This window comes from Cyprinus carpio, chromosome B6, assembly GCF_018340385.1.
Source record: "Cyprinus carpio isolate SPL01 chromosome B6, ASM1834038v1, whole genome shotgun sequence".
Taxonomy (NCBI): Eukaryota; Metazoa; Chordata; class Actinopteri; order Cypriniformes; family Cyprinidae; genus Cyprinus; species Cyprinus carpio.
The window spans coordinates 10,649,544-10,668,702 of NC_056602.1; the positions used below are offsets into that span (position 1 = coordinate 10,649,544).

Genomic DNA, 19,159 nt, shown 5'->3' on the forward strand with positions numbered 1-19,159 from the left:
CTTTGACAATTTTCCTCTTATATTTACCACATTAAATGCATATTTATCGCAGTTCGCTGTTTTACTAAAGCCACCCGCTGGCGGTGAGCCCGGGTGCGAGGGCCCGTTCATCGCTGCTTGCAGCTTTAATTAGGGCCCGAACACCGGTGGTGCGAGGACCCTCTTGGAATTGCTGTGTTTATTAGGGCCTGAGCGCTGCAGTGCGAGGACCCTATTGGAATTGCTGTGTTTATTAGGGACCGAGCACTGCAGTGAGAGGACCCTATTGGAATTGCTCCGTTTCTTCTTCTTCTTCTTTGTCTTCTTCTCTGCAATGAGTCGCATTTTTGAGGGCCTAAACATGCTCCAAAACTCACGATACTTAGCACACGCATCAGAACTGGCGAAAATTTACATCTGATATAGGTTTCAGAAGTGGGTGTGGCAAAATGGCTCGATAGCGCCACCTAATCAATTTTAACGGAATGTGCCTCGAGCTACGTTTCATGTACATGCATGAAAATTGGTACACACGTGTAGCACACCATTAAGTCTCTTGGTACAAAATCCAAAACCCAACAGGAAGTAAGTTATTTTGAATTTCCTGTAGGATTTTTGTGCACTTTTTGCCATTTCCATGTCTCCATGTCTGAGTCTGTGATTATTTGTTAATCTAATGAATAACTGATTTGTTCAATCTAATGAAAAATTGTCTGATTGGTCCAAATACTACAATACAGTATGCTAATATTCCAGAAACTGTACATTGAATAAGTTAAAGAAAAAGAAAACAAACTTATCCACAGGCGATCTGAGATGTAGATGAGTTTGTTTCTTCATCTGAATAGATTAGCATTACATTACTTTTTCAACAATGAATTCTCTGCAGTGAATGGGTGGCATCAGAATAAGAGTTCAAACAACTGATAAAAGCAGAACAGTTATCCCCACTACTAAGTTGATCAATTAACATCTTGTGAAGTGAAACGCTACATGTTTGTATAAACAAGAAAAAAAAAAACATCAGGGTGTTTAACTTTAAACCGCCAATTCTGTGAAAAGTTATATCTCTGTTGTCCTCTCAGAACAAAATTCACCAACATATTGGTTAACTTTTTTGGACTATTTTAATTGTCCTTACTTGATCTGTGCATATTTATCTTCTGATTCAGATGAGATAACTTTTGAACTGGAGAAAACAATATTATGGATAGGACCCATTCCGGACATGGAAGCAGTATGAAGTTAAAAACATCTTGATGATGAACTTATTACAAACACTCAGCCCTCCACTTCACAAGGTGTTAAAGGGATACTCCACACCAAAATGAAAATTTTGTCATTAATCACTTACCCCCATCTCATTCCAAATCCGTAAAAGCTTTGTTCATCTTCATAAACACCACTTAAGATATTTTGGATGAAAACCAGGAGGTCTGTGACTGTCCCAACCTCACGTTCCTCTTGGATGGCCTGCAGGTCTTTTTTAAATACTAAATATGCATTTACTGTGGTTCATTTCTGTTTTAACTAGTAATTTGATCCGATTACCAATTCTCGTTCATGACCTTAATACACCAGTGTTTGAAGAATTGCAAAATATAGGTCCTGAGAAATGTAGCACTGTTAAATGTTTGTCTCCTCTTCCAAAATGTTTCTTCTTTTCCCTAACTGTATCTAATATCACTCTGAATTCCCTTTCTTTGGACATCCACATATATAAATAAATGTTAAATTATGATGAATAAGTGACCTAAAAAGTATTTACACAGATATTTACCATCTTGTTTAGATTTCTAGAAACCAGAATATTGGCATGGTGATTGAATTAGTGCTTACATAATTGCAAAGTGACCAAATTCTCCAAATTAATATTGGAATATTATTATGCATGTAAAAGCTGAGAGGCAGAGGCCAGCCTGGATTTATGTTTCTTGTTTTGTAGTATTAATAAATGTAAAAACACCCAAAAAATACAGAGTCAAGACCCATCTGCCTACTTACATTCACACAGAAAGTGAACAGGCTCATTTGAGATGGGCAAGGTGAGTAATTAATTAATGGGGCAGGAGAGAAAGTGTTATGCAAGAGTTATGTAATTCTACTGGGATCAATACAGCCATCTCGATCACTTATGTACACAGATTTGTTTGATTTAAAGTGCTCTTCCACTTAAACCCTGTATCAGTGCTCACTGCATTTGTGTGTGTGTTTACTTTTCTGACAATTTGTTTTATATCCACAGCATAGACCATTCTTTGCTGAGCAGCTGACAGCCTTTGAGGTGTGGCTGACAATGGGCGTGGAGAACAGAAACCCACCGGAGCAGCTGCCCATTGTCCTGCAGGTAACTTACAACAAATGTTTTCTCAATAGCTCCATTTCAAAATCTAGTGAACTGCATACCTTGAAAGCATTTTTAGTGATTGTAGGCACACTGCTGACATGAAGTGGTTTCCAAAAGATTGAAAGCAACATCATTCTGCTAAATTCCAAGATAGCGTTACATTTTTGCTTTACAGAGGAGACAACCCCAGAGTGCAACAAGTCAAAACATTTGTCCAAAAATGGCAGATGAGTTGAGAGAAATATTTATTATGAATACATTTAATTCAATATTCGATTATGAAAATATGGCACAATATTAAAATAAGCAAAAATATCTTTGATGAACTTTTTCATCAAAGTTTTTCTTGTTACAAATGGCATGCTAGATGCAAGAAACAAATATAGCATACAATACAGTATTAATTATTTTTCAGAATAGTTGAAGTTTTAAAGTTGATTTGATTGTAAGGGAAAAAATTGTTTCTTGTTTCTTTTTTTGATTCTTTATTTCTTAAACAGTTTAGATTTATAACTATTTACAACAAAGCCCAAGATCTGCCCACATTCATAAGATACAGAGATAAGAAGCGGGGGGAAAAAAGAGAAAGAGAGAGAGAGAGAGAGAGAGGGGAATTCCTTGTTTAGAGGTATAACTAATACCTCTCAAGATTTCAAGAGGTCTGATAAAGTCTCAACAAGGTCCAACCAAAACTGTACTGTCCTTCTGGTGGCGCCATGCACTTTAGCTGTGGTACACTCCAAAAGAGCAATGTCCAGCAGATAGGACATCCACGTAGACGTAGATGGGATAGATGGCTCAAACCAAAGTTTCAGGATAACCTTTTTGGCAGCAGTGAGGGCAGCAGGCAAAATCCTCATCTGATTGACAGACAGTGATAGCAAGGAATCATCCAACAAAAGAAAAAGCAGTGGATCCTTTTGGATCTGAGTCTTTAGAAGATCAGTCAATATGTCCTGCACCGAGGATCAAAACATCTCAATTCTAGAACACTCCCAGAACATATGCATATATGTACCTTGGCTTGCACTGCTGCATAGGTGACATATTATATAATAAACAGGGGATGGCATACGCCTTATAGATTAACTTATAATGAATCATTGGATGTGCTGGGTTCTTTGAGGTAGCAAAACAATTTCTCCAGACAATGTCCCAGTCAATCAGAGTGTTAAGTTCTCTCTCCCAGAAGCTCTCAATCGGAATATTTGAGTACTGTCGCACCACAAGCGATTTATAAATTATACTCACTATACCTCTAGAATCCATGCTAGAATCTATCTAGTTTATCATAGGATGAGGAGATAGTTTAGTCGACCAGGGTACACCATATGCTTTCAATGCAGATCTCAATCTTAAGTACAAGAAAAAGGAGAATCCTGGGAGAGAGAATTCATCTTTTAGAATCTGAAAAGACTTGAGCCCATAATCATTGTATAGATCTTTTAAAGTGTAAATACCTAATTCAACCCAGCATTTAGAAACGAACGGTTTGTTACCAGTACAAAGATTATTATGATGCCATATGGGGGTAGATTCACAGTAGAGATTTGAAAGTCCCATAATTTTTTCTGCTGCTTTCCAGATTTTAATAGAATTACTTATAATTGAGCCAAACTTTTCCAGCGCTTTCTTCGATACATTAGTAAAGGATAAATCTTGTAGACGTAATGGGTAAATAATATTAGCTTCTAGGGCCCGCCATGGCACAGGGGAGTCAGCATCCATCCAAGTCCTAAGCGGCCTCATTTGGTATGCTAGATAATAGGAACAAAAATCTTGTAGGGATAAGCCACCATGAGGTTTTAGCCGGTGCATAGATTTAAGTCAAATTCTAGGCCTTTTATTATTCCATAAGAATTTTGTTACTGTTGTATTAAGCTTTTTGAAATAATCAATAGGTGGTGCCTGAGGTAACACTGAAAATAAAAAATTATTAATTGTTGGTATTTTGTTCTTAATAGTGGCTATCGTACCATGCAGCGCCAAGCAGAGTGGAGACCAACAGAGAAGATTACTCGTGATCTTATCAAGGAGAGACTGATAGTTCCACTTGGAGATGCGAGATAATGAAGGAAAAACTCTAATTCCAAGATAATTAAACTGGTCATTAACAGGAATCATATTAGGTAAGGCCTGAATCTCTGATTTGGCAGCTAGATTGAGGGGCAGAAGTACTGATTTGATCCAGTTAATTTTATAACTGGACAGTTTACCGAATGTATCAAATAATTTTAAGCATTCGTTAACCGAATCTGCGATGTTTGATACATACAACAAAACGTCATCAGCATAGAGTGAAATTTTATGGGACGTATTCATACAGCTTATAGGTGCTATTGCAGGGCATTGTCTAATCGCTTGGGCCAGAGGCTCCAATGATAAATTAAAAAGCAAGGGTGACGGGACATCCCTGACGAGTGCCCCTGCCAAGACAGAAGGAAGGAGAAATAGAAGAACCAGTAAGTACCCTGGCTGAACAATTAAAATAAATAGTTTTGACAGCTCGCAAGAAAAAAGAGCCAAATCCAAAATGCTCTAGGACAGACCACAGAAAATTCCACTCAATTCGGTCAAAAGCTTTCTCTGCATCCAGAGAAAGGACTGCAGAAGAAGCTGTATAGGAGTCTGCTCGTTGCACAATATGAAGAAGCCTACGTATATTGTCTGCTGCAAATCTCCCCCTTATAAAACCCGATTGATCATGGCTTATCAAGTCTCCTACACATCTATTCAATCTTAGGGCCAAAACTTTTGCCATCAGCTTAGAATCTGTGGACAGAAGGCTAATTGGCCTATAACTAGAGCATTCAAGTGGGTCCTTCCCTTTTTTCAGCAGCAAAACTATTAAAGCTGTGTTTTGGTCCCTGTGTAAAGCACCTGTTTCTAAAGCAAAGTTAAGAGAGTTGAGAATCAAGGGTGCTACTATATCCCATAATATCTTTAGTAACTCTGGGGGAATCTCATCTAACCCAGGGGCCTTATTAGTGCTCATGGAATCCAGGGCCGATTTTAATTCCCCGACTGTCAATGGGCTATCTAATATATTGCATTGAGAGTCATTTAATTTAGGAAGATTTAGATGTTTAAGGAATAAATCAAAATTAGTTGGGTCAGTGCTGGATTCGGAAGTATACAAATGTTTATAATAGGATTCAAATGTCCTATTTACGTCCTTAGGTTGAGTATATACTGTACCCTCATGCCTTATAGCTGATATACTGGCCTTAGATTTAGCATCTTTCAGCCTCAAAACCAACAGCTTAGAAGAGCGCTCTCCATGGAAATAATAAGAATGTCTTGTACGATGAATGATGAATTCTGCTCGATGTAAATATAAAGATTTTAATTCTGATTTAAGAACTTTAATTTCTTTAGCTTTAGATTTGCAAAATTTACGTTTTAGTTCTTTCTCTAGTAAACTGATTTGATTTTCTAATTCAATTTTACGGCTCTCTCTACGCTTTTTATTAAAGGATGAAAATCTTATACATTTACCCCTAATAAAACATTTAGTGGTTTGCCACAATACCTGGGGGTTAGAGACTGAATCTTTGTTGATCTGCAAAAACTCTTTCAAGGAGCTGCGTAGTTCATCCACAAATGTACAGTCTTGTAATAGGGAGGTCTCGAATCTCCAGCGATTGTGCCTGGAGCCCAACGATACCGCGGTTAAAGATGTAAGTACTGGAGAATGATCCGATAAAAGAAGTGGCAGAATATTAACTTTACTAATAAAGGGAATAAGAGAAGGGGACATAAGTAAATAATCAATCCTTGAATAGCTCTTATGACGAGCTGAAAAAAATTTATAATCCTTAACACCATCATTTTGTAAACGCCAGACGTCACATATGTTAGTGTGCTGCAATGCCTGAATTAATGAATTTAGAAATTATTGATTATTGATTAGGGGTTTGAGGTATGTGTTATTTGTGGTTGGGGGTAGTATTAAGTTTTAAAATTAGCACCACAAGACAGTCCTCTAAACTCACAACTAAACGTAATAGTTCTTGAAAAAATAAGGGATCACCCTCGGTGGGTGCATATACAGACACAAAAGCATATTTAGTATTATTTACGGAACCAACAGCATAAGTGATTCGGCCTTCTGTATCTCCACCCGATCTTATAATTGAGAAATCAAAATTACGCTTAGACACAATCAGCACTCCTTTAGTTTTGTTGGCGGCCGAAGAGGAGCATATCACTTTAAAGTACCTATTTTGAAAGCGATGCACGTCAGCTGCTTTCAAATGAGACTCTTGTATAAGGGCGAGATGGACATTTTCGCATTTTAGGTAATCTAAGCATTTAGTTCGTTTAACAGGGCTATTTAACCCATTGACGTTCCACGACAATATATTTATAGCCATATATTACTAAGGAAGAGTAGACCAGCCAGAACTGAGGTGGGAAGAGAATATAGCGGTGATCCCCCGGAAAGATAACGGTGATCAGAACAAATGCATACACGTACATGTTTATAAACATACAAACATTACGCATAAAAAAACATGCATAATACAGGTTAAACTTACTTGGACGGTCTTGGGCATAAAACAAAAAGAAAAACAAGAACAGTAACAAAATGGGCAGTAAGCAAAGAGTTGGAACGCACTCTTCTACCTGCCCTGAAGTAACATTATTTGGATACGCGGCCAATTTAGCAGTGCGGCTCGTCCGTCATCACCCAACCCGGTCATTTTCCGGATGAAAAGACAATCAAATTTTCTCAGTAAGGTCCTCCATAGGAACTGCAGATTCATCTTCATTCACCTCAGATTCTCGTGACACCGCCGATACAGCTCCCTTCAAAAAGATTTTACGGCGGGATCCAGATTGAGAGCGAACTTTTCAACCTCCGCTGGTGTCTCAAGAAGTGAAATCTTCCCTCGATGAGTAACTTTCACAACCGCGGGGTAAAGCAAAAAGGACGTTATTCCCAGCTGAGTTAGCTTCTTTCTCGCCGATGACATCGTTCTCCTCTTAGCCGAAGTATGGGTGCTGTAGTCTGGGAAGAAAAGCAGCGGCGTTCCCATATGAAGAATTTGTCCAGTGGCACGGGCTTCATTCAGGATTGCATTCCGATATTGATAACGTAGCAACTTGAAGATGAATGTACGAGGGGTTGTTTTTGGCCGTTCGCCGCTATATATACGGTGGGCTCTTTCAATCTCCATTACTTTTCCGGCAAGGGAGGGAATCCATTTAGGGAGCTGATTTTGTATAAATCGCAGAGGGTCATCTCCTTCCACACCCTCTTTTAGCCCTACTAGACGGATATTGGACTGGCGACTTTTATCTTCGATTCTTGCCAACTTTTCCTGAAGGGAGTCCACCGCTAGCTTAATCTCCACAGTTTCTTTTTTTGCGTTACGGAGGGCTGCCTGCATGTTGTCAAAATTATTTCTTATCCGACGAAAGTCCTCTTCCAAACCTCCAAGCCTCTTCGCAATCGGGGCGAATTCTTCTTTAAATATCTCTCTAATTAAGCTGAGGTGCATCTTTAGCTCGTCAGCAACAATGGCGCAAAGTCCCCCCTCAGGAACACAATTAGGGTCTTTAACTCGCTTTTTCTCCGGGGAAGCCAGTGTTAATTGACGTTTTGCCATTCTTATTTGTTGCCCCGTTAGCAAAGTAATCAAAAACGAATCAAACGTTGGTGGTTTACTGAGAACAGATAAATTCAGGATACCGAGTCTGAGAGCAATCAAACTACACCGCCATTGCTATCGGTGGGTCACGTGACCTCCGTTTCTTGTTTCTTGAAATTTGTTGTTGTACTTTGAGTAAAACTGTAAGGTAAGTAACAATTACAATGTTTGGCACGTCTCCATGTGGTAGTTCTGCTGCAAAGGGTAATCTAAATTCATCCACAAAACTGAATGTGAACATTAGCCGCTTTTCCACTGTTGGGCCAGTACGAGCCAGGGCTTAAAACGGGCCGGGCGGGGCTAATAGCCTTGGGCCAGTAGCACGAGGCCAGAATAGCGCAGCGTTTCCACAGTCGGGCCAGAAGCTCCGCTGCGCGTCACTAAAACCCGCCCTTTACACGCCTCTCGGGAACAACGTCACGCAACCCCATCATTTTACCAACAAAGACAAGTTATCAGAAAAATAATCAGAAATAAGTCACTGGAACTAGCGCGATCACAAAACGAACATGATAACAGCGGCCTTTTGTTTGCATGCTTTGTTAAATATTCAAATTCAAAAGCATCGATGTTTTACTATTAGTGATACATTGAGCATAATTAATTAATTTATCAGGACTCAAAATTAATCACACAGAATTAAATGTATTTCTATTTTATTTATTTATTTTTAACGCTTATGAAAATAGCCTGCTTATTCAGTCAAGACTGTTTCTGTTTATTTGTAGTCACAGTAGCCTTTATACGTCACATTTAGAAGAATGATAATAACTTTCATTTTTATAAAAGCTCCCGAACAAAAATCATTATTATATTTTGATGACATGCTACATGGAGCTAAACTCTCGAGACGAGACTTATGACAGATAAAATATGGTACTAAATAAATACACAATTGTGATAGAGAATAAGAAGCTGACGTCTGATTTCTCCAAGTGGTTGCATTTACCATTTATTATGGTAACGTTAATGTTTAGCGTGCATAGTCTTTTACATCGCTTATAAATATTTCTGCCTTTTATGATGATTATATAATCCACATCGGATCGCGTTGTTTCAAACACTCGCTGCTGACTGAAAGTGAGTTTTGAGCTCAGCTTATTTTAAAAAGTTTTTAATGTTGATGTTATAGCTGTTATTTCTCTGAAATGATCCGCGGCTCTGATGCTCTCGCGGAGAAACTCCGCCTTTGTTCATAACCACTTCTCTAGCCCCACCTGGCCTGCTTTGGCCCAAGGTTTTCGTCGGGCCAAAAAACCCTGGCCGTTGGCCCAGAGGAAGCCCCGACGAGGCATGATCAAGCCCTGGAAGTGACAGTGGAAACGCGACTGGCCCTGGCACGCACTAGCACGCCCGCTTTAAGCCCGACAGTGGAAACGCAGCTATTGATGAGAAATTTAGCCTATCACTACATTAAAGGAAATTGTCTTTAATTCTAATAAATCATTGGTTTAACACTTAAAATGCTTAGTTTAGCACAGCAATGCTTTGCGTTGCTTGTATTTATGTACAATGTATTTTATATTACAGTGTCTCCTGTTTGGGCTTATGTATTTTATATTACAGTGTCTCCTGTTTGGGCTTATTCAGCAGGATGTGAAGTTCACTCCTCTGACAGCAATAAAAGCAAATAAAACTCTGAAGCATAGAGAAAGAAAGATATTGACTGCAGAGACAGTACTACTAAGGGATGTGTGAATGAGTAAAAAATACACAAAAAGTGTGTACAAGTGACTAACTGTAGGGTTTTGTGGTCCAGCTCCCTGGTGCTGTAGTCACACTGCCGCACTACCCTGAATTCCATTGACACCCCCAAGCAGAACTACATGTCCCATGATTCTTCTCTCTTGGGCTGGTGTCAACCTCATGAGACTCAGGGTTATGGTATAAAGGCCTGTTCACACCAAGAACAGTAACTGACGATTTACTATATTAGCGCCTACATCAGCAAACAATAACATTCTGTTTATTATAATCACACGACGCAGTTATGTCTTATGTCTTATGTTTGCTATTTCTTGCTGTGGTTTGAGCTATTCTCACAGAATTAGAATGATTATTAAAACTATATATATATATATATATATATATATATATATATATATATATATATATATATATATATATATATCTGGTTCTCCCACGCACATAAACTGTTTTTGTTGTTGTTTTATTAACGAACACTTACTTATTGCTCTTATGAACACATCCACACAGTTTATTTTATATTGTTTAATATTCATCTCTAATACACACAAAATTGTTTGGACTTCTGAATGTTTGATGTCTTTTACAGTGTACTGTTCACAATTTCTTGAGTAATAAGCTTTCAAAATAAATAATTTAATTTAAGTGTTCAAATACTCTAAATTCTTGATGTAGCCTATGTGTTCCTTTAGCTCAGACAATAAAGCTTGGCACTATAAACGACAGTATTGTGAGTTCTGTGCAGGGAATGCACAAAACTGACAAAATGTAAACTGTTATGTAATGCTTTGTGATTTGTGAGAATTATTGTTTCCTGATGCTTGTGTTGCGTCAGAATGAGTTCTTGTAATATTTCTGTGCATCTTTTTGAGAGGTCTTGACTCTTCGCAGATGGGCTCAGATTTTCACACTTATCTTAAACTCAGAAGCCAGTCACACTTTTACACACGTGTGTATGCGTGTAGAACCTTGTAAGTGCTGAGTAATCTTCCATTTGGCCAGAGTCAGAAAAAACCAACCTCCCTCATATTCCTTCCACTTCTCTCTGATCTTTCATCTCTCTCCCTCCCTCCTTCCTCCCTTCCTTCCTTCCTTCCTTCCTTCTGTCCATAGGTATTTCTCAGGGTATTAAGGAAGGCCCTGTTATGGCCAAGGTGCATGCTGAGAATTGTCACAGTCCATGATTTGACGTGACCCTGTGATCTATTAATACCTTTATGGTAGGGTGGCATTTTGTTTTGGCAGGAGATTGCAGGCGTTTTGGAGTTTGTGCGTGTTTATGTGTGGGCATCGAGGTGAGAAGTCCTTCTGTTGTGCTCCTTACACACAGCACGGCTCTGTCTCTGGGCAGGCCTATATCCGGACCCCCTCACCATGCTGAGAGTTTGTATCACAGTATCTAGATGCTTTAAATACATCCACACTTATACAGTGTTTTAAAATGCTGGCGTAGAAAACAAAAACTGCTATTTAAGACTAAAAATCTGTTTACACGTAACTCCTTTTTTGCTTCTTATGATCTCAGATATTTTGATCTAAAAAGGCTTATGCTTCAATGCTTAAAACAAATAATAATAATAATAATAATAATAATAATAATAATAATAATAATAATAATAAATAATGTGCCATCCTATGATTTTTTTTTTCTACAAAACAATATCAAGTTCCCAACATACATGGCAAGTCAGTAAGTACTATTTTAATTGCATCTAGACATAGACATTATTGTTTCAGAATGTATTTATTATTTTATGCACATATCCCTCAAAGCTTAAATATCCCCTCATCAACCTCCAGAAACTGGTGTTCATTTTAAATCATATTACACTTAATATTATTTTGCATGGTTATTAATATTATTAAAATAGCTTTAAAACATAAAACAAAGGTGATTCTGAGAAATATAGATTGTTATTTTTTATAATGGCACCTATGGTTTGAGAAATGGCATGAGGACTGTATTGTATTGAGCATTGTATTGTTGTAACAAAGATGGTTTTGATCATTTTTTCTCTATGTAAAATGTAGAAAATTGCAAGAATTATGTAGGTTTGTCAAGATGTTTGACTGGTATAGGTTTGTTTGTTTGTTTTCATTGAAAACAGAAGCCCTGGTGCATGGCTTCATATCCTGTTAATCTCATTCATAATTTTGCATACCTAAAATTTAATGTGACCACCCCTTTTATTAATAACACAAACCCGAATATAGAATTCCCAGCCCAGTTTCAGTTAAATGTAAGTTTGTCTAAATTAAAAGAAACAGATGTAGTGAATGTGACAGACAATTCATCTTTGTTATTAAGTGTAGTTCTGTACACTGTGTTTCTGCATAACTGTTCAGGGATCGCGGTCCCTTTAAATGTTCGGAATGCGTGATGACGTAAAACGCTGGTCATCGTTCGGGTTTTTGTTTTTCCTTGAAATATTACTGCAATTTCCACACAGAGTCATTTAACTCAAAACAGTCAAACAATTCAGATGACCAAATTTGAACTGAAAAGAAAAAGAAAGTTCTAAATACTCATGTTTGTTTGCTTTACTCAAACCAAATAACTATTTTGAGCTTTAGGGTTTACAGTGCATACATAAATGTTAATGAATCACACACAAACCACTCTAGTCATAGATGTACACACACAGGTGGGAAGTCATTAGCTTGTGCCAGCCTGCAAGGAGTGTATGTGAGCCTGAGCACCTGTTCAAAATGATTATATTAGTTGTTTCCATTGTGGTTCTGTTTTTGTGTTTGCATGGGTGTGGGGCATTTGGTGTGATTCCTGTAGGTGTGAGGTGTTTTAAATACCTAATATTCCTTAAGGGGCCATAACAACTTATGCTGTAAACATAATCTCCAGTGGGTCAATGGAGTGTTTCATCTGTTTGAGCCTGTTGTAGAGTCACACACTGACACACATATCAATGTCATCCACTCTTCACTGACTCCACTGGCTATGGAAGAGAGTGCAACATCGGATTAATGTTTTCCATGTGGTTTCTCTCAGGTCCTCTTAAGCCAGGTACACAGACGGAGGGCCCTGGATTTGTTGAGGCAATTTCTGGACCTGGGCCCTTGGGCCGTCAGTTTGGTGAGATACATAACTAACATTTGTTTTTTACTTTCATTATTTCAGTATATTAGGTAAACTATGCACAGTATGGTTAAATGGCAGAAAATGTACAGTTACCTTGCGCAATCCTAATTTTTTTTTCCCTCTTACTCTGACTCTTCCTCTCACTCTCCTCTCTGCAGGCTCTTTCAGTGGGGATTTTTCCGTATGTGTTAAAACTGTTGCAGAGTTCAGCAAGAGAGCTCAGGCCTATTTTGGTCTTCATATGGGCAAAGATCTTGGCTGTAGATAGTGTACGTAAACCATTTTACCTCTTGATGACTCACATGAGTCCCAGTTAAACTCCTGTCAGCAGTTTTAACTAAATGTTCACCAAAAGAAAGACAAAGAAAGTAAACAGATGAAAGTGCTTTTTATGATCTCAGAAGTGTGTATTCCATTTGAACGTTCTTTGTTTATTTCTCTTCTGTTTTTTATTTTGCTATATCTAAGAGCTTTTCTGAGAGACTTGAACTGTAAACATCAGAAACATTCTGATTAGCACAGATGCTTAATGTCAGTGTGAATTCAAATGCTATTAGAATTCTACTTCCATAATGCATCATACTTCTAAGTGAAACAGGAAATTCACAAAAAAAAAAAAAAAAAAAAACATCTTGGATAGGTCGAATTTTATCCATCAGTAACTGACTGGATGGTGAAAAGTAGGCATCACATAATGCAGCCGAAAAAAAAAAAAAAGTAGCTGTTTGGCGGTTTACTTTTATCCAATCAGCATGGATGTGTATGGATATCAACAGAAAGTAATTTCAGATAAATTTTATTTTATTTTTAAAACAACTCCAAGCTTTCTATAGAATAAAAAAGAACTGATGCATTGTTCATTAGACCAAAATCTTCGGTTGCAATTTTTATTTTTGTTGTTGTTGTTGTTTTGTGTTTGTTTTAACTGATTTGGAAAGGCTATATTGATTTTGATCTCTAAATAATAAAACAAAACAAAAAATCCACATAAAATCAAAATTGTTCCTATTCTCTTTTTAGTGCACATTCCTGGTCTATTGAACTATTCATCTGTGCATGTTAATTCAAAAGATTTGTAATTTTAATGAAATTAATATGATTTTGTTTGTCATAGAAGACATTCTTTGAACATTCAGAGTGTATTTTTGCACTCCATTTGTATTTTTACATTGGAGTCTGGAAGGGCAGTGGAAATGAAAGTGGTTTGCCATCTGTCTCTGACTGTAGTGGTTAAGACACCTGCAGAGATAGATGACCATTCACGCACATCCCTCACAGAGACTGCAGCACTCAAATCAAAACACACTCTAATGCTGCTGATCTGGCTACTGAAAACATATTTTTCTTTAAAGAAAGATAGGAAAAATCTTATGATTGGCTTATCAAATTCAACAGCAACTGAAATTGAAATTAAATTAAAGGCCAAACTCAGCCTGTAAACAATACCCTGTTACTATACCTAATCTGAACTGTCAGATTTTAGGACTAAACTGAAACGGTACATTCTGTTTTATTTTGAGCAAAGAGATCCAGATGCACAGCTCTTCACAACTCTGCTTGTTAGAAGGGAGGGACTTTGTAGAAAACAATGCGTTTGAGAGAGGTGGGGCATAGAGGACCTACAATAATGTACAGTATTTGAAAAATAATGTGTTTTTTGAACATGTCAACATATTCTGTTACACCAAATATACATAATAATGATCTTTAAAAAAAGCATCATATGACCCCTTTAAGGGTGAGTAAATGATGACAGAATTTTCATTTTGGGGTGAATTATCCCTTTAATCACATGATGCTTTAGAAATCAATGTACTAATTTGGTGTTCAAGTGGCATTTCCTAGTATCGCAGTTGAAAATGGTTGTGCTGCTTAAAATTTTCTCAAAACATGATGCATTTTTTCAGGATTCTGTGTTGAATAGTAAGTTCAAAAGAACAGTATTTAATTTTGAAATAGATTTTTTTTCTATAACAATGCAAAATCTTTACCGTCACTTTTGATCAATTTAATGTGTCCTTGCTCACTAAAAGACTTAATTCCTTGAAGAAAAAATATCTTTCTTACCCCACACTTTTCAGATATATACAGAACTGTTTAGATCATATAGAGTTGTCAGTATGTGTCACTGGTGTGTTCACAATAGCACATGGCACTTAAAAAATCACCAGATGAAATGTAGAGTACAAGCAGGCGATAGTACAACTTGCCCTTTCCATCTTGCCCACACTATCCTCCAACACACATTCTGTTTGAAATGAAACAAATAGCTTTTATCAGTCTCTCTCTGGTCATTCCAGGCTCTGTTATTGTGTTATTGGTTTCAGCAATGTGTCTCATGTGCTGTAGTTTAGTTTTCACTTGGGGAGTATGTAAATGTTTTACAACTCTGTCTCAGAAAAAACTCAGATGTAAGAAGTTTATATCAGACAGCAAGATTGGGAGAAACTATTGTCAGCAGTCAGGATGGTGTTTTGTAATATTTTTGTCACTCCTTCAATTCCTTCTTTTACACTCGCCTACTCTCCCTCCTGCTCTTTCTCTTTTCTGTAGTCATGCCAAGCTGATCTTGTAAAAGACAATGGACACAAGTACTTTCTGTCAGTACTGGCTGACCCGGACATGCCTGTGAGTATCTTACAGATGGCACTGAATCATGTTTCACTTTGTTCAAAACAAAATCTGTTTTGTTTACTTAATCTGCTGTGCCATATTTGCAGAGTTCAGACTATTCTGTTTTTCAGTTGGAATTTTGTGTACTTTTGACCAATCAAATCATAGATGAACAGTGAAAATAAGATAGACACTGTTAATTAAATGAAGTCATTGATATAGTTGTTGACTCTGATTCTTTATCCAGGCTGAGCATCGAACCATGGCAGTCTTCATCCTTGCTGTCATTGTCAACAACTACAACACAGGACAGGTATAGAGATGAAACAGAATTAAAAACAGATGGCGGTCAAGGTGATGAGTGTGGCAAAGAATCAGCACATATTGTGTCTGTCTGACTGACTGACTGACTGACTAGCAATGGATCAACACATACATTCCTTAAGATTAAAACTAAGGGCAAGCTCTCACTACAGATCTGTAAGACTACCTGAATTGCTGTGATTTTCACACTCCACAACAAGGTTTCTTGACATCTCTCATCGTTTTGTCATAGCAGCGCACACACTACATAACACAACGTTGAGGAGGTATACAAATGACAAGACATTTGGTCGAGAGGCAGTCCTGACCAACAGTGAAAAAGAAAATGTTTTCTCACATAAATTTACCAAGTAATGTATTACAAGATTTTTCCATTTATATCATCCGCACTGTGATTGGCTAGATTACTTCCACCTTGCCTTTGTATCACACACTACAAGATCACATGGCAATAATTTGAAACAAGTTTGAAAATATTGCAGCATCTGTGACTGCTCGGGACAGGCTCAGATCATGTTGCTGACCTGCTCATACCTAATGAGCATCAGCAACACAACAAGCATTGATTTGGCTGCAATCTCCAGATTTTGTCACAGACCTTGAAAATCCAGCTAAAAGTTGTATATAGTGAGCTTACCTCAATTTACCTCACCTTAAGTTAACTTACCATAGGGTTAACAGACAAACCTGAAAAGTAAAATGAATGTTATAGGATGTTTTGAACAGCACATTATTGTTTTGCAAGGTTAGAACTTACAGAATAATTAAAAAAAAAATAATCTTCTTTTCATCAGGAGGCATGTCTGCAGGGTAACCTGATTGCAATCTGTCTGGAGCAGCTCAATGACCCTTATTCTCTTCTGAGGCAGTGGGTGGCAATCTGTTTGGGCCGAATCTGGCAGAATTTTGATTCTGCACGCTGGTGTGGAGTTCGAGATAGTGCCCATGAGAAGCTGTACAGTCTCCTGTCTGATCCTATAGCAGAGGTTCTGAACGTTGACCAGTCTAATTCTTGTAGATGTTACTTATTTTAGACTTTCAAGTATTTATATGGTTTATGTTTTCAGTGCCTTGCAAATTCAGAACTTAATCCGTGAACAATAACCTGCTATAATGCATTACAAACCTTACATAAATTTCTTGTTTTCTCTGTTTTTCTGTGTACTCCCAAGTCTATTCCTGACCTGGATATGTACCTAAAATTATAACTTTTAATATATGCTCAAAAAAGATGGCTACCTACAATAACCCCAACCAAGGCTTTTATGTGGTTCATTTATGCTTTGTGTTGGTCTCATTCGCAGGTGCGGTGTGCAGCTGTGTTTGCATTGGGTACATTTGTGGGGAATTCTGCTGAGAGAACTGATCATTCTACCACCATTGATCATAATGTGGCTATGATGCTAGCACAACTCATTAACGATGGAAGTCCCATTGTGAGAAAGGCAAGTTTATTGGAATTTTATCAGCTTCATTATCACAGTCTTAAGTCTGTTCTAATGGTAAGAACTGTACCTCTTGGAACTATAATAATAATTAATAATTATAATAAGAAGAATTCCTTACATTTATGGGCACTCAAAGCGCTTTACGTAGAAGGGGATATATAGGGCAGCCATATTGCACAAGAACGCCCACCACACACCAGCTTATTGGTGGAGAGGAGACAGAGTGATGAAGCCAGTCAGTGTATGGGGATTGTTAGGAGGCCATGATGGTCAAAGGCCAATGGGAGAATTTGGCCAGGATGCCGGGGTTACACCCTTACTCTTTTTTCGAAGGACATCTTGGGATTTTTAATGACCACAAAGAGTCAGGACCTCTGTTTAATATCTCATCCAAAAGATGGTGCTTTTTGTCAGTATAGTGGCCCCTTCACTACACTGGGGCCACAAGGATGTGTTGTTTCTACGTGTATTTAGCTTTGATTTGAAAGAAAACAGCACATCCTTGTGGCGCCGATGATACAGAAGAGTATGCGCAGCATACAGTGATATGGAGAGACACAGAGAAGACTGTTGACAAAGGAATTGTTGAATAAAGTCGTTATTTTTGTTTTCTTCATTACAAAAAGTGTTCCCGTCGCTTCATATAAACCAGATTGCACGTCTGATGGCAGATGTAGTATTCTGACGACAACTTTCGTACCTTTTATGGACCTTGACACTGTTGTTTACTTGGCAGTCTGGACAGTCAGAGGCCTCCCAGTTTTCATCCAAAATATCTTAAATTGTGTTCCAAAGACGAAAGAAGCTTTAATGGGTTTGGAACGACATGGGGGTAAGTGATGAATGACAAAATTTTCATTTTGGTGTGGAGTATCCCTTTAAGGTTTCTTGGCTGTTGTGTGGCAACTCGAAGTTTCAGCTCCTTCCACAGATTTTCTGTAGGATTGAGGCCTGGAGACTGACTAGGCCCCTCCATGGCTTTAATGTGCTTCTTCTTGAGCCACTCCTTTGTTGCCTTGGCGGTATGTTTTGGGCCATTGTAATCCTTGAAGACTTATACATGGCCAATCTTCAGTGTTCTGGCTGAGGGAAGGAGGTTTTCATCTAAGATTTTGAGTTATATGGCCCCGTCCATTTGCCCCTCAATGCGGTGAAGTCATCCTGTACCCTTAGCAGAAAAACAGCCCCAAAGCATAATGTTTCGACCTCTGTGCTTGACTGTAGGGATGGTGTTCTTGGGGTCATAGTCAGCATTTCTCTCCCTCAAAACACGGCGAGTTGAGTTGATGCCAAAGAGCTCAATTTTGGTCTCATCTGATCACAGCACTTTCTCTCAGGCCTTCTCTGAATCATTTAGATGTTCGTTGGCAAACTGTAAACGGGCCTGTACATGTGCCTTCTTGAGCAGGGGGACCTTGTGGGCACTGCAGTATTTCAGTCCATTGTGGTTTAGTTTGTTACCAATGTTTTGCTTGGTGACTGTGGTCCCAACTGCCTTAAGATCATTAACAAGCTCATCCCGTGTAGTTTGGGGCTGATCCCTCACCTTTCTCATGATCATCCTTAACCCATGAGGCGAGATCTTGCACAGAGCTCCAGACCAAGGCCAATTGATGGTTGTTTTGTATTTCTTCCATTTCCGAATAATTGCACCAACAGTTGTCTCCTTCTTGCCAAGCTTCTTGCTGATGGTCTTGTAGCCCATTCAAGCCCTGTGCAGATCTATAATCTTGTCTCTGACATCCTCTTGACAGCTCTTTGGTCTTGCCCATGGTGGTGGGAGAGGTGGGAATGGAAGATACAGATTGTGTGGACAGGTGTCTTATACACCTAACGAGCTGACATTATGAGTAACTTCTTAAAGTGGCAGGACTAATCTGTGTTCCTCATGGGCACATAACCAATTTGTGGGAGCCAGAATTCTTGCTAGTTGGTAGGGGATCAAATACTTATTTCACTCACTGAAATGCAAATCAATCTCTAACCT

General features: G+C 38.2%; 1 protein-coding gene across 4 annotated transcripts in view; it reads left to right on the top strand.

Moving 5' to 3' along the window:
• Positions 1-1,872: 1,872 nt before the first annotated feature.
• LOC109076937 (regulatory-associated protein of mTOR-like) overlaps positions 1,873-19,159 on the top strand; it is a 128,326-nt gene continuing 111,039 nt past the window's right edge. The window contains exons 1-7 of one of the 4 annotated variants that reach the window (XM_042725671.1): positions 1,873-2,326; positions 12,698-12,781; positions 12,946-13,056; positions 15,341-15,415; positions 15,648-15,713; positions 16,594-16,710; positions 17,029-17,169. In XM_042725671.1, coding sequence (XP_042581605.1) covers positions 2,276-2,326; positions 12,698-12,781; positions 12,946-13,056; positions 15,341-15,415; positions 15,648-15,713; positions 16,594-16,710; positions 17,029-17,169 — 645 coding nt within the window. In that variant the 5' untranslated portion in view covers positions 1,873-2,275. Of the gene's footprint in view, positions 2,327-12,697; positions 12,782-12,945; positions 13,057-15,340; positions 15,416-15,647; positions 15,714-16,518; positions 16,711-17,028; positions 17,170-19,159 lie in introns of all 4 variants that reach the window. The other 3 variants (XM_042725669.1, XM_042725672.1, XM_042725670.1) reach the window with 3 other exon arrangements.